At 43.8% G+C, this 12649-nt stretch overlaps 1 protein-coding gene across 4 annotated transcripts in view; it reads left to right on the top strand.

Annotated features, from left to right (window-relative positions):
• SMARCC1 (SWI/SNF related BAF chromatin remodeling complex subunit C1) overlaps positions 1 to 12649 on the top strand; it is a gene marked incomplete at its 5' end in the record, with an annotated part of 180427 nt that overhangs the window by 157548 nt on the left and 10230 nt on the right. For all 4 annotated transcript variants that reach the window (XM_082663017.1, XM_082663016.1, XM_082663018.1 and 1 more), the window contains one exon: positions 2938 to 3199. In XM_082663017.1, the coding sequence (XP_082519143.1) occupies positions 2938 to 3199 (262 nt within the window). The remainder of the gene's footprint in view (positions 1 to 2937; positions 3200 to 12649) is intronic.

Genomic DNA, 12649 nt, shown 5'->3' with positions numbered 1-12649 from the left:
AACACTGAGATAGGTAAGGCAGAGACTAAAATTTCCCTTCAGAGACACAAAGTCTTCCTCCAGTAACAGTTCAGGTTTTTATAAAGCAGATCTTGACCTATATTCTGGAGTTCTTATGTAACTGCTGGACTTCAGCTGACCTGTCCAGACCAATAGTGGCTGAACAAAAACATAGGTTGAGGTCCTTTTCTGACAACCTCTTAAGTCTAACCTCAGCAAAGTGCTAAATTTCCTGGAAAGAATGGTTAGAAGAAAGCAAAACCTTTCTGACCATAGCACTTATGGTCAGAATCTTTAAATTCTGTTTTTTCAGAATCTTTAAATTCTGTTTTTTCAGTCTGCCTTTTACTTACATTATCTCACTGATTAGTCATCTTGCAGAGCTGGACTTCCAGAGGATTCTCTTGCTGTTTACACCTTGCAACTCCCTTCTGATTACGAAAAGAAGGATATGTCAAACTGAGCCAGGGTTTAGCCTCTTCGGGTCACCCTTAGAAAATGAAGAGCCCGCACCAGCCTGTTAGACCATGGTAACACCATGTTTCCTCCCTCCTGTGATAACCCTCAGCCACTCACAAAATCGTTCGTTTCAGATCTTCTCCCAAGGGAGACTCTGCAAGCCAGCGAACCAACACCGGGGATATAAGCGTTACCATCTGTTCTTTCCTTTTCTTCTCCTCATCTGGCCATGCCGCTTGTCTTCATGCTGTGTCCACGGCCTGTCTTCCAGCACCCCATCTGTCTATGGACATTCCCTGCTTGCTACTCCTGATAGCCAGTGAGGCTTCTCACTAGGTTCCACGGGGACTTCTCCCCAAGCTGCTCTCTGCTAAGAGCCCAGATTCATAAGCTAATTCTCATGGGTATTCCACTTAGATTTTGCTAATGATAGTATGTAGTATTTATCTATAAAACTGACTATTCCTGAAAGCTAAAATGTTACATTTCCTTAACTTATCAAATGCCTTGGAGTAGCGCTCTCCAACAGAAATACATGAGCCATATATGTAATTAAAAATTTTCTAGTAGCCACGTTAAAAAAAATTATAATTTTTGTTTTGTTTTGTTTTGTTTTTGGCTGCATTGGGTCTTCGTTGCTGCGCGCGGGCTTTCTCTAGTTGTATCGAGCGGGGGCTACTCTTCGCTGCGCTGCACAGGCTTCTCATTGAAGTGGCTTTTCTTGTTGCAGAGCACGGGCTCTAGGTGTGGGGGCTTCAGTAGTTGTGTCACTCGGGCTCAGTAGCGGTGGTTCGCGAGCTCCAGAGCGCAGACTCAGTAGTTGTGGTGCACGGGCCTAGTTGCTCTGCGGCATATGGGATCTTCCCAGACCAGGGCTCGAACCTGTAACTCCTGCATTGGCAGGTGGTTTCTCAACCACTGCACCACCAAGGAAGTCCCTATAATGATGTTTTATTTAATCCAGTATATGTATATAATGGTATTTTAACATGTAATCAATATGAAAATTTTATTTTTTTCATTCTGAGTCTTCAAAATTCAGTGACTATTTTACATTTATAGTACATCTCATTTCAGATTAGCCACATCTCAAGTGCCCAAGAGCTGTTGTGGCTGCTGTAGAAATGCCTCCCAGTGAATAAAATCTTGCTGTCAAAAATGGTGAGATAGAACATTATAGAAAAGCAGTAGTGCTATTAACCCTCCGTATGATCTTTATACTACTAGAAATCTGGATTTTTATTTCCATTCCTGTTAAAGGTGATTTTCTCTGTCAACCCTGGGTTAAGTTAGTTTTCATAGCTTTTAAGGTGGGCTCCGTTTTCTGCACTAGTGTCAGGCATATGGCTTCTGAATTTCCTAACTTCTCTGTATTTTAATTTGGGTCCCAGAAAGATTATCTTTTTTTAAAAATAAATTTATTTGTTTTTATTTATTTATTTTTTGGCTCTGTTGGGTCTTCGTTGCTGCACACAGGCTTTCTCTAGTTGCAGCGCACGGGCTTCTCATTGCAATGGCTTCTCTTGTTGTGGAGCACGGGCTCTAGGCACGCGGACTTCAGTAGTTGTGGCACTTGGGCTCAGTAGTTGTGGCTCGCGGGCTCTAGAGTGCAGGCTCAGTAGATGTGGCACACGGGCTCAGTAGTTGTGGCTCGCAGGCTCTAGAGCACAGGCTCAGTAGTTGTGGCACACAGGCTTAGCTGCTCCGTGGCATGTGGGATCTTCCCAGGCCAGGGATAGAACCCGTGTCTCCTTCATCGGCAGGCGTTTTCTTAACCACTGCGCCACCAGGGAAGCCCCCAGAAAGATTATCTTGAGTATTGAAATGCTTATATTCTTCAAACCACGATTCATGTAAGTTTTTATTTAAGCTTCTAAAATATGCTGTGAAAGTGTCACCCAGTATAATTTTGGGTACTTGGAAGCTAAGATTTACAATGGTACTGCCAAAGTTCCATATAGAAAATGTGTATCTTTGCAGCTAAGGCCACGTCCACTCATCCAGAGGATTTAACTCTGGTGTCACATTCTAAAATAGTAACCAAAAGGATCACATGCAGAAGAGAGCACCTGGAAATGTTGGTTTGACTTGAAATACTAGTATCTAAGGAACTATTAAGAGGACAGGAGAGGCTTGTTTCACCTGGGGAAGAGTAAGGCAGTCATGGAAACAGTTTTTTAAATATCTGAAGGCCCGCCAAACAGAGGGAATTACAAGTGTCCTGAGTATAATAGCCCCCCACTGGGTGAAGGTTCCAAGGAAAGGCAGGCCTTATACTTAACATAGAGAAGAACTTGACTTCATTCTACTCAGGAAATAATGCCCTTTCTCTCACTGTGGTTGTTTCAGGAGAGGAGGTGACTATGTAACTGTGATGAGCTATGTGGAACTTAGGCATCATGTAGATATCCTGTGTTGGCATCCAATCGTGAAAGACTCTCCGGATTTCATTTCTCTTCCCCTTCCTTTTCTTAATAGTTAGAACAACAGAGGCAGCAGTTGCTTACTGAACGCCAGAACTTCCACATGGAACAGCTGAAATACGCTGAGTTGCGAGCCCGACAGCAAATGGAACAGCAGCAGCATGGGCAGAACCCTCAACAGGCACACCAGCACTCAGGGGGACCTGGCCTGGCACCACTGGGAGCAGCAGGGCACCCTGGCATGATGCCTCATCAGCAGCCCCCTCCCTACCCTCTGATGCACCACCAGATGCCGCCGCCTCATCCACCTCAGCCAGGTGAGAGGAATGCTCTGCTCACCACTCAGTCTGGGGTCATCCCTGTGGCACAGAGCATCAGAGGGGGCAAACCACACTGTCGGTGATTTCTGACTAAAACTGTTCAGAATGTCCATTGTCATCTAGGATATTACACACAAGTGAATCTGCTTTTATAGCCATCACCACATAATGCCTGCCATGTTCTCTTTCCAGGGTCCTCTTGGCATTATGCCTTTTTCTTGGGTGGGTCGACAATATATCCCAGAGATCCTTAAAAATTCATCCTTGGATTGTCTACATTTTTTTTTTTTAATTTATAGACATTCTCGAAGATAGACACACACAAAAAGAATAGCACAATGAACTCTTATGATAACGATCATCACCTTTCTGGCATTCTTAACTTTTTGTTATAGAAATCTTCTACTATAGACAGTAGTAGAGAGAATAGCATAATAATCCCCCAAATACCTATTGCACAGCTTCAGAATTATCAACATTTTATCTCTTCCTCCTCGCTTTGGTGTGGGAGACTTCAAAACGTATCTCTAACCAATGGAAATCTTATTCTTTAACATAACCTACTATATTACACCCAACAAAAGTAACCATAATTCTTAATAACATTAATTAAATGTCTTTGAATGCTTCATTTGTTTGAATTCGCTAATAGTTCTCTTAAATCTATTTTAACGTTTTAACAATTCACCCTCCCTTTTTTTCTTCTTTTTTAAAATGCCATTCATGTGTTTGGCTGTACCCGATCATGCACTCAAAGTGCATGGTGTCATTTCACATATCCTTCCCCCTCCTTTCCTCCCTCCCACACGTCTCCCATAAATAAACCACAGGATGGTGCTGGATATTTTAGTAGGTTCAAGTTCACTTTGGCGGTGCAGGCATTTTTCCTGTAATGTTGGTTCTTTCTTGGTGGCGTTCAGATTGGTCAGTGGTTCTGGTGTTCCAGAGTTCCCCATTAGACTCACTTAAGATTTTACCTGCCATTGAGAGTTGCTTCCTAGATCATTTATTTTACCAAGTGTTACAAAATGGTAAGATTTCTAAATTTATTATTCTTTCTGCATTTATTTATTTATGCATTTATTTATGTAAATGTGCATTTATTATTTATTTATGTAAATAAATGTATTTATTATATATTTATAAATATATTTACATTTATTAGCAGTGATTCTTTTATTTAAAAAGCTTTTCTTCACCAATCATTTAGTTACCCTGAAAATCAATCCTTACAGGAAAGGCTGGATAAATGCTTCATCCTTTCCCTTTATGTATCAGGGATAAATAAATTCCCTTTATTTATTTCCCTTTATTTATTTATTATTTAATAATGAGTTCAACCCCTCTGCCAAGTCACCCACACACACACACAGTCTCCAAAGGTTACCAATAAGGGTTTTTTTTCTGTTGTGTGTGTATGTGTTTAGTATTGTGAATTTATTTTTTTATTTTTTTTTATTTTTTTTTTTTTTGCGGTACGCGGGCCTCTCACTGTTGTGGCCTCTCCCGTTGCGGAGCACAGGCTCCGGACGCGCAGGCTCAGCGGCCAAGGCTCACGGGCCCAGCTGCTCCGCGGCATGTGGGATCTTCCCAGACCGGGGCACAAACCCGTGTCCCCTGCATCAGCAGGCGGACTCTCAACCACTGCGCCACCAGGGAAGCCCTGAATTTATATTTTTATGTGTTTCAATCTATTATGGATCTTACCCATTTTCATGCTCAAATTGTCCCATCTTTTAGCTCACGGGTTCCCCTTCAGGTTGGCAACTATTCACCACATTTTAACAACCTTGAAAGTCAAGCTCACGATTCTTTCAAACTTAACTACTGACATCATTAAACCTAAAATATACCTTTAATTTCAGCATTCCCCCCACCCCCCGCAATATTCCTTCCCTTCCTAGAGGGTAATATGTATGGCTGTGTGCTGTGTATTGTATTGCTTTAGTAACAGTCTTCGTGTAAGATTTTTTTTTTTTTTTTTTTTTTTTTCCGGTACGCGGGCCTCTCACTGTTGTGGCCTCTCCCGTTGCGGAGCACAGGCTCCAGACGCACAGGCTCAGCGGCCATGGCTCACAGGCCCAGCTGCTCCGCGGTGTGTGGGATCTTCCCGGACCGAGGCACGAACGTGTGTCCCCCTGCATCGGCAGGCGGACTCTCAACCACTGCGCCACCAGGGAAGCCCCCTGTAAGATTTTTATAGGTACTTTATAACCATGTGTCAAGTGCTTGCCAGAGCCAAAATTTGTGCTTTCTGGGGAGGTATGCATGTTCTCTGGCCAGGCGTGTAGAGGTGAGCTGAAATAAAAATAGAAAGACCCGGGCTTCCCTGGTGGCGCAGTGGTTGAGAGTCCGCCTGCCGATGCAGGGGACGTGGGTTCGTGCCCCGGTCCGGGAGGATCCCACATGTCGTGGAGTGGCTGGGCCCGTGAGCCATGGCTGCTGAGCCTGCGCGTCCGGAGCCTGTGCTCCGCAGCGGGAGAGGCCACAGCAGTGAGAGGCCCACGCAAAAAATAAATAAATAAATAAAAATTTAAAAAAATAAAAAATAGAAAGACCCTTGGAGCCCTGAGAAGATTCCCGACATGACTAATGTCAGTTGCCCTGACTTCCTCAAATGACAGAATTTCTAAATCTCATGGAAATAACCAGGCATGTTTGCCTGAGGAAGCCATGACGGAAAAAACTATGATCTGACAACTTGTGTTACCAACATGAATTTTTAATTTACAACCCCAAACATGTTTAGATATTAGTTCTTATTGCCTTGACCCAAAAATGGCGCTAGGTTCACTTTGGGAATCATTCATTTTCATACGCATGCATGCACACACACACACACTCACACACACTATTAAATTGCAGTTGTGGAATTTGCTACCATCGTCCCACTTGCCACTTGATCTAAATGACATTTGTGGAGATGGTTTTAGAAGTCTGCCAGGCTCATGACACAGGATACTTTATTTCTCAGTTTTCCTGTCTGTCTGCTTGAGTGGATTTTAAAACCTCCTTGTGAGATCTAATTTTCTTCCAAGTTAAAAGCTATGAATGCATAACAGAGTGATGATCACAAAGTGATTTTTCAGAAACAGTTATTTTAAATTTTTAATTCCTAAAACTCTTGGGATAAATGTTTAGGAGGGGGTTCGCTGTGGCTCCTTGGTATTTGGTTCTTAATGGTGCTAAAGCATCATCATCCACAGTAACTGTTCACAGAGAACTTCTCAGGAGCTCCACCATCTGCATTTAGAAAAGATACCCTTCTCCCTTTTTTTTCTAAATTACATCCTGGTGAGAACAGATGTTTGTATGGCAGGCCCTTCACCCCCAGTATTTTTGCTTACTTCTCATTGTCCTGCCTTTACAGTTGAAGAGCTGGTGCATGCCAAGGCCATGTCACCTTGCTGCATGGTGGAGCCAGGATTCATACTGGGCTCCTTCTATTCCAAAATGATGTCACAATGCCACCTTCCATGATGGAGAACCAAGAGGGTTTAGAGCAGACTCAGATACATCTCTTCTTTTAGGGAGACAGTGGTAAAAAACTAGGGTTCATAAAATAGCCTTTAGAATAAAAATAGGTTATGTTTCTCTTTTTACTTTCTCACAGAAATAGGCTTTTCTTAAGTGAATTTTAAAGAAAATGATCATTGTGTGTATGATGAGAGTGTTTTTTAAAATCTATTTTAAAAAACTATTCTTCCTTCCTCCCTCCCTCCCTCCCTTCCTCCTTCCCTCCCTCCCTTTTTTTTTGGCCACGCCATGCTGTGTGTGGGATTCTAGTCCCCCCAACCAGGGATCGAACCCGCGCCCCTGCAGTGGAAGCGTGGAGTCTTAATCACTGGACCTCCAGAGAAGTCCCTCTTTTCTTAAACATTTTTTATTGAAATGTAGTGTACATATGGAAAAATACACAAGCCATAAATATTTTGCTTGATGATTTTTAACAAAGAGAATATACCTGTGTAACCGGTACCCAGAAGCCCCCTCATACCCATCTCAGTCTCCTCCCTGCCCTTGGGTAACAACTGTCCCGAGGTCTAACATCATAGACTAGTTGGGCTGGGTTTTTTGGGGGGTTTCTGGCGGGGGGCTGCATTGGGTCTTCGTTGCTGCGTGTGGGCTTTCTCTAGTTGCGGCAAGTGGGAACTACTCTTCATTGCAGTGCGCGGGCTTCTCATTGCAGTGGCTTCCCTTGTTGCAGAGCACACGCTCTAGGTGCGTGGGCTTCAGTAGTCGTGGCTTGTGGGCTCAGTAGTTGCGGCGCGCGGGCTGTAGGGCTTCAGTAGTTGTGGCACGCAGGGTCTAGAGTGCAGGCTCAGTAGTTGTGGTGCACGGGCTTAGTTGCTCCTCAGCATGTGGGATCTTCCTGGACCAGGGATCGAACCCGTGTCCCCTGCATTGGCAGGCAGATTCTTAACCACTGCACCACCAGGGAAGTCCCTGGGCTGGTTTTGAATGTTATCTGGATGGAATCACGTACTGATTTTTGTTTGTTTGCCTTCTTTCACTCTTGCTGTACGTGTCTTTCGCTCTTGCTGTTCTTTCTTCTTGTTGTACGTGTCTACTGTGGGGCTCTACCATGATTTATTAATCCATTCTCCTGTTGATGGACATTTGATTCATTTCCATTTTAGTTATTACGAATAGTAACTCCTGCTGTGAACATGCATGTGCACATGTCTTTTGGAGACATAGGTATAGATTTCTGTTATGTGCGCCCCTAAGTGGTGGAATTTGTTATGTCCCTAGAGTGGGTCTTAGGATATCCATGTATTCACATTAGTTGATGCTGCCAAAATTTTGCCAAAATGATAATGCCAGTTTACGTTCTCTCTAGCAGTGTATGAGAATTCCAGCAGCTCAAGGTAATCATTTTTCATAGTTGCCCCTTTTGTGAGATTGTTTTGGAGTTTGAATGTAAAAATCAGGTGTGTTGGAAAGTAAAATGAAGAAAAATAAATTGAACCCAATAATTAAAAGCTTTCTTAATATTGACAGTTCAGAAAAGGCTGATTGTATTGTAACAGCTGAGTCTCGTACACCATATTCTAGAAATTGGCTAAAGAGGCCTTATATATCAAAGCAAGTGAGGGAGTCTGTAGTGTTTTAGGTGGAGAAGAGCTTTAGTCTCTTATTTGCCACAGGTGTAAGTTAATAAATGGGAGCATGGTCCTTCCAACTAATATTTCCTAGGTTCTAGAAAAGTTAGCGGGCCACAACGTTTATGTTAGGAGCTGAGGGTAATTATCCAGGTCAGTTTGCTAGGTTTTGGTGTTTGGTCGGAATTTATGGTGTGTGAAGGAAGGAGAAAAATCAGCCTCTGAAAGCCAGCAAGGTTGGGGAAGTGGTGAGAAGAAAGTCAAGACAAATATATTACTGAGTGGTGAATTTGTCCAGCTCTCTGACTTCTTAGAATTTAAATAATTTTGTAGATAAATCACATGTAATCTTTCTCCACTTAACTGGCCATCAGTTAGTGGTAGAGCCCATTGAAATATGGCTCATTGTTGTGAATCTGCCAGACTGTCAAACACGTATGGTCCCAGGCACCAGCAGGGCTAGTATAAACTGACACCTGTACATATTCCATTTAGTTTGTACCTCTGCAGTCCTCCCCTCCACCCCTTTAATTCATTCAAATGCTTAGAATTTTTGTATAGAGAGTACCATCTGTATGCTGCTGTCTCTCCTCCTTGGCTTTTATTATTTGGTCCTACTCCTAACTCACCTGGGAGCTCCAGCTTTTTGTAGGTTTTGTTCTTATCTGTGATAAAGTGTCCCAAGTTGATTTGTTTCCACCAAACAGATAGTCAAAGGAAGAATCTATAGTATAAAGTTGGCAAATGGAAACTGGAGGTGGCCATAGCCATCCTTATACCACCCTTAGGTTTTGTTGCTCTTCATAAAATACACAGGACTACATGTCGTCTTTTCATTTAAATTGAAAAACAGTGATTTCATGAAGTGGTTCCTAAATTAAAGGCTTACTGGTTCTTCCTGTAAGACCGCCATTCTAAATGGCACAAGGTGAATAGTCATGACAGCCATCAGTTCTTGAGCACATGCATGGTATCCCTTGCCCATACCCTGGACCATTGTATTCATGACAGCACATGGGGAACCAAGGAGAGTGGCCTGGGTAGTGGCTTCTGTGTCCTGAGATGTTCTTGATTGTGAGCAAGGAGGACACTTCTGACTGCAGGGGGTACCCTCCAGGGGCCTTGGCACCTACAGTCATCTCTCAGTATCCACCAGGGATTGGTTCCAGCAGCCCCAATGGGGGATGCATGAGTATCCATGGATTCTCAAGTCTCTTATATAAAATGGCACTGTACAGTGAATTCAGTCATCCCTCTATATCCATGGATGCAGATCCCATGGATACGGAGGAACAGAGGGCCAGGTGTATTTACAGGAAGATTACCTAAAAATCTAGTATGTAAGTGCAGTGTAAGCTCTGCCCTCCCCTTGGGCTTTTGAACCTAGTTGCAGGGCAGGAATAAAGAGGTAGATAAAGAGAATGGACTTGATGACGTGGGGTGGAAGGGCGAAGCTGGGGCGAAGTGAGAGTAGCATCGACATATATACACTACCGAATGTACAATAGTTGTCTGGTGGGAAGCAACAGTGTAGCACAGTGAGATCAGCTTGGTGCTTTGCGATGACCTAGAGCGGTGGTTGAGGGAGGCTCAAGAGGGAGGGGGTATGGGGACACGTGTATGCATATGGCTGATTCGCTTTGTTGTACAACAGAAACTAACACAGTATTGTGAAGCAATTATACTCCAATAAAGTTCCATTAAAAATAAATAGTAAATGAGGCACTCTTGAGTATTAGTGCCTCATGGATCTGGAGTGAGCCACCTGCATTGGGGAAGCCTTTGTTATGTGTCTCTGTGTGTGAAAAGCAGAGAGAAAAGAACATGTTGGTTTAAATATCTTTATGGTTTCCTCATTAATAACATAAGAATTTTTAGAAGTGCCTAAGAAAAATCAGAGTAGGAATTGATCTGGTTTGATGAGAACTCAGGGATGTTAGACGTTTTAATAATAAAACTAGAATATTTTGCATCAGTTAGTAAAATATTGGTTGTTCAAGGAAATTTCAAGCAAGGCATTAGGCACTTGACTTTTAAGCCCCCAAGTTAGACCCACTTACAGAACCCTCCCCGTGGGAAATACTACTTAGGAAAGGATTACAACTACTCATCACTTCCCAGCCTCCCCTCTCCACCCAACTCGGAGCCCCACACTGAAGAGGGAAAAGGACTAGCTCGTCACATCAGCCAAGTCTTTATTATCTGCGGTGCCTTTGGTCCTGCTTGCATGATGTGATAACAAGGCTGCTGTGCCACTTTCCGGAGTAGCAGGTTATCCTTACAGAGAGAACAGTGAGGGCACAGTCTTCAACAAAGAGTGTCTGTGCCCCCCGGAAGCTGCTGCGGGAGGAGCAATCTCCGAGGAGCCTGGGCTTCCCCCTCGCTTGGCCCCGATTGTTATTTCTGTTCTCTGGGATACTCAGCCAGAGAGTGTGTCATGGATGGTTAGAAACAGCAATGAAGTATGCTTAAGCTTGGAAATTCATAGGTTCCCTCTCCTAGTTTTGTGTTCCTTACCCACCTGCCTCTCCCATCCCAAAGAATAAAAATAAAATCCTTAATATTCTTTTAGGCATGGTGGCCGTTAACGCTTTAGTATAAGATCTAATAAACCTGAGAGTGTGAGGGATTTTTCCACTAGGCAAAGCCTAATTTTAGCAAACCTTTCCATTTTTCAGGCTTCAGATGCCTGCTGTTTTAAAAAAAAAAAAAAAAAGCTTGTATGTAGGTCAGACTCCCACCAGTATATGCTTTGATACTGCTGTTCTGAAGCCACATCTCTCTTATCTCTCACCTTCCTCTCTACTGGAAAAGGAAACACCTGAATTTTTTTTTAATGGAAACTACATATACACACCCTTTATTTTGTTTGGTAAGGCCTGCTCCGCTTCATTTTAGGTATCTGTAGGTCAGACTTCTTCATGTTTATTAAGAGTTAATGGAAATGCCTTCAGACATTGTCATCCATTTAAAAGTGGTGAGGGGCTTCCCTGGTGGTACAGTGGTTAAGAATCTGCCTGCCAATGCAAGGGACATGGGTTCAAGCCCTGGTCCAGGAAGATCCCACATGCCGCGGAGCAACTAAGCACGTGCGCCACAACTACTGAGCCCACGTGCCACAACTGTTGAAGCCCGCGCACCTAGAGCCCGTGCTCCTCAACAAGAGAAGCCACCCCAGTGAGAAGCCCGCGCACCGCAATGAAGAGTAGCCCCCGCTTGCCGCAACTAGAGGAAGCCTGCGTGCAGCAACAAAGACCCAACACAGCCAAAAATAAAAAAAAAAGTGGTGAGACCTATATCAGAAACCAGAAAACCCAAGGACATTTAGATTTCAAAAGGACAGGGGTTGGGTTTCCCTGGTGGCGCCGTGGTTAAGAATCCACCTGCCAGTGCAGGGGACACGGGTTCGAGCCCTGGTCCAGGAAGATCCCACATGCCGTGGAGCAACTGAGCCCATGCACCACAACTGCTGAGCCTGCGCTCTAGAGCCCGCGAGCCACAACTACTGAGCCCGTGCACAGCAACAAGAGAAACCACCACAATGAGAAGCCCAAGCACCAAACAAAGAGTAGCCCCTGCTCGCCACAACTAGAGGAAGCCCATGCACAGCAACGAAGACCCAACACAGTCAAAAACAAAATAAATAAATTTATTTTTTAAAAAAAGAGAAATCGGCTTTCCCACGGAAAGAAATACCCTTTTAAGGCAGGGTGGTGTAAAGGAAAGGAGAATGAGCCTCAGGGTCAGACAGCTCAGTCTCTTGTTCCTTGTGACTTTCAAACAAATTCCATAGCCTCTCTAAGATTTTGTTTCCTTATCTTGAAACTGGGCCCTTACTTCAGCCTTCCTAACAACCTGAAGGATTCCATGAGACAACTGTCTTTGCCTGGGAAGTGACAGGCCCCAACTCAGAGCAACATTCTGTCCCCTCCTTGTCCTCTAAATCCACTGCTATAGGCACACCAGCACCTTTGGATGGCACAGGGGCATTGCCTCACTCTTGGTGCTTCTTGCTTTCCTGAGAAATGTTTGTCTGTGCAAAGTCCCACAGTGGAAGTAAATGGTTTTTCTTCTAGTTCTTCCTTTTTGCTGCCACCTTTCCCAAGGAGCCATTGTCCTCTCATACCTTAAATACCCATACCCCAGTGGCTTTATGGCTCTGTTTGTGACAGGAGGATAGAAGAACTTTGTTTTACAGAAAGCTTCAGGATTTACAGCAAGAGAAAGGAAAGGTTTTTTCCAGCTGTTGGGCAAATAGCCTTGGAAAACCCTAAAGCTATTCTATCCCAGCTTGTTGCCATCAAGATATAGGGAAATAGGTAAATGGGCCGCTGCCGCTGAG

This window comes from Grampus griseus (assembly GCF_964374135.1).
Source record: "Grampus griseus genome assembly, chromosome: 10".
Classification (NCBI taxonomy): Eukaryota; Metazoa; Chordata; class Mammalia; order Artiodactyla; family Delphinidae; genus Grampus; species Grampus griseus.
The sequence above is the reverse complement of the archived record's forward strand: the minus strand, read 5'-3'. Positions and strand labels throughout refer to the sequence as shown.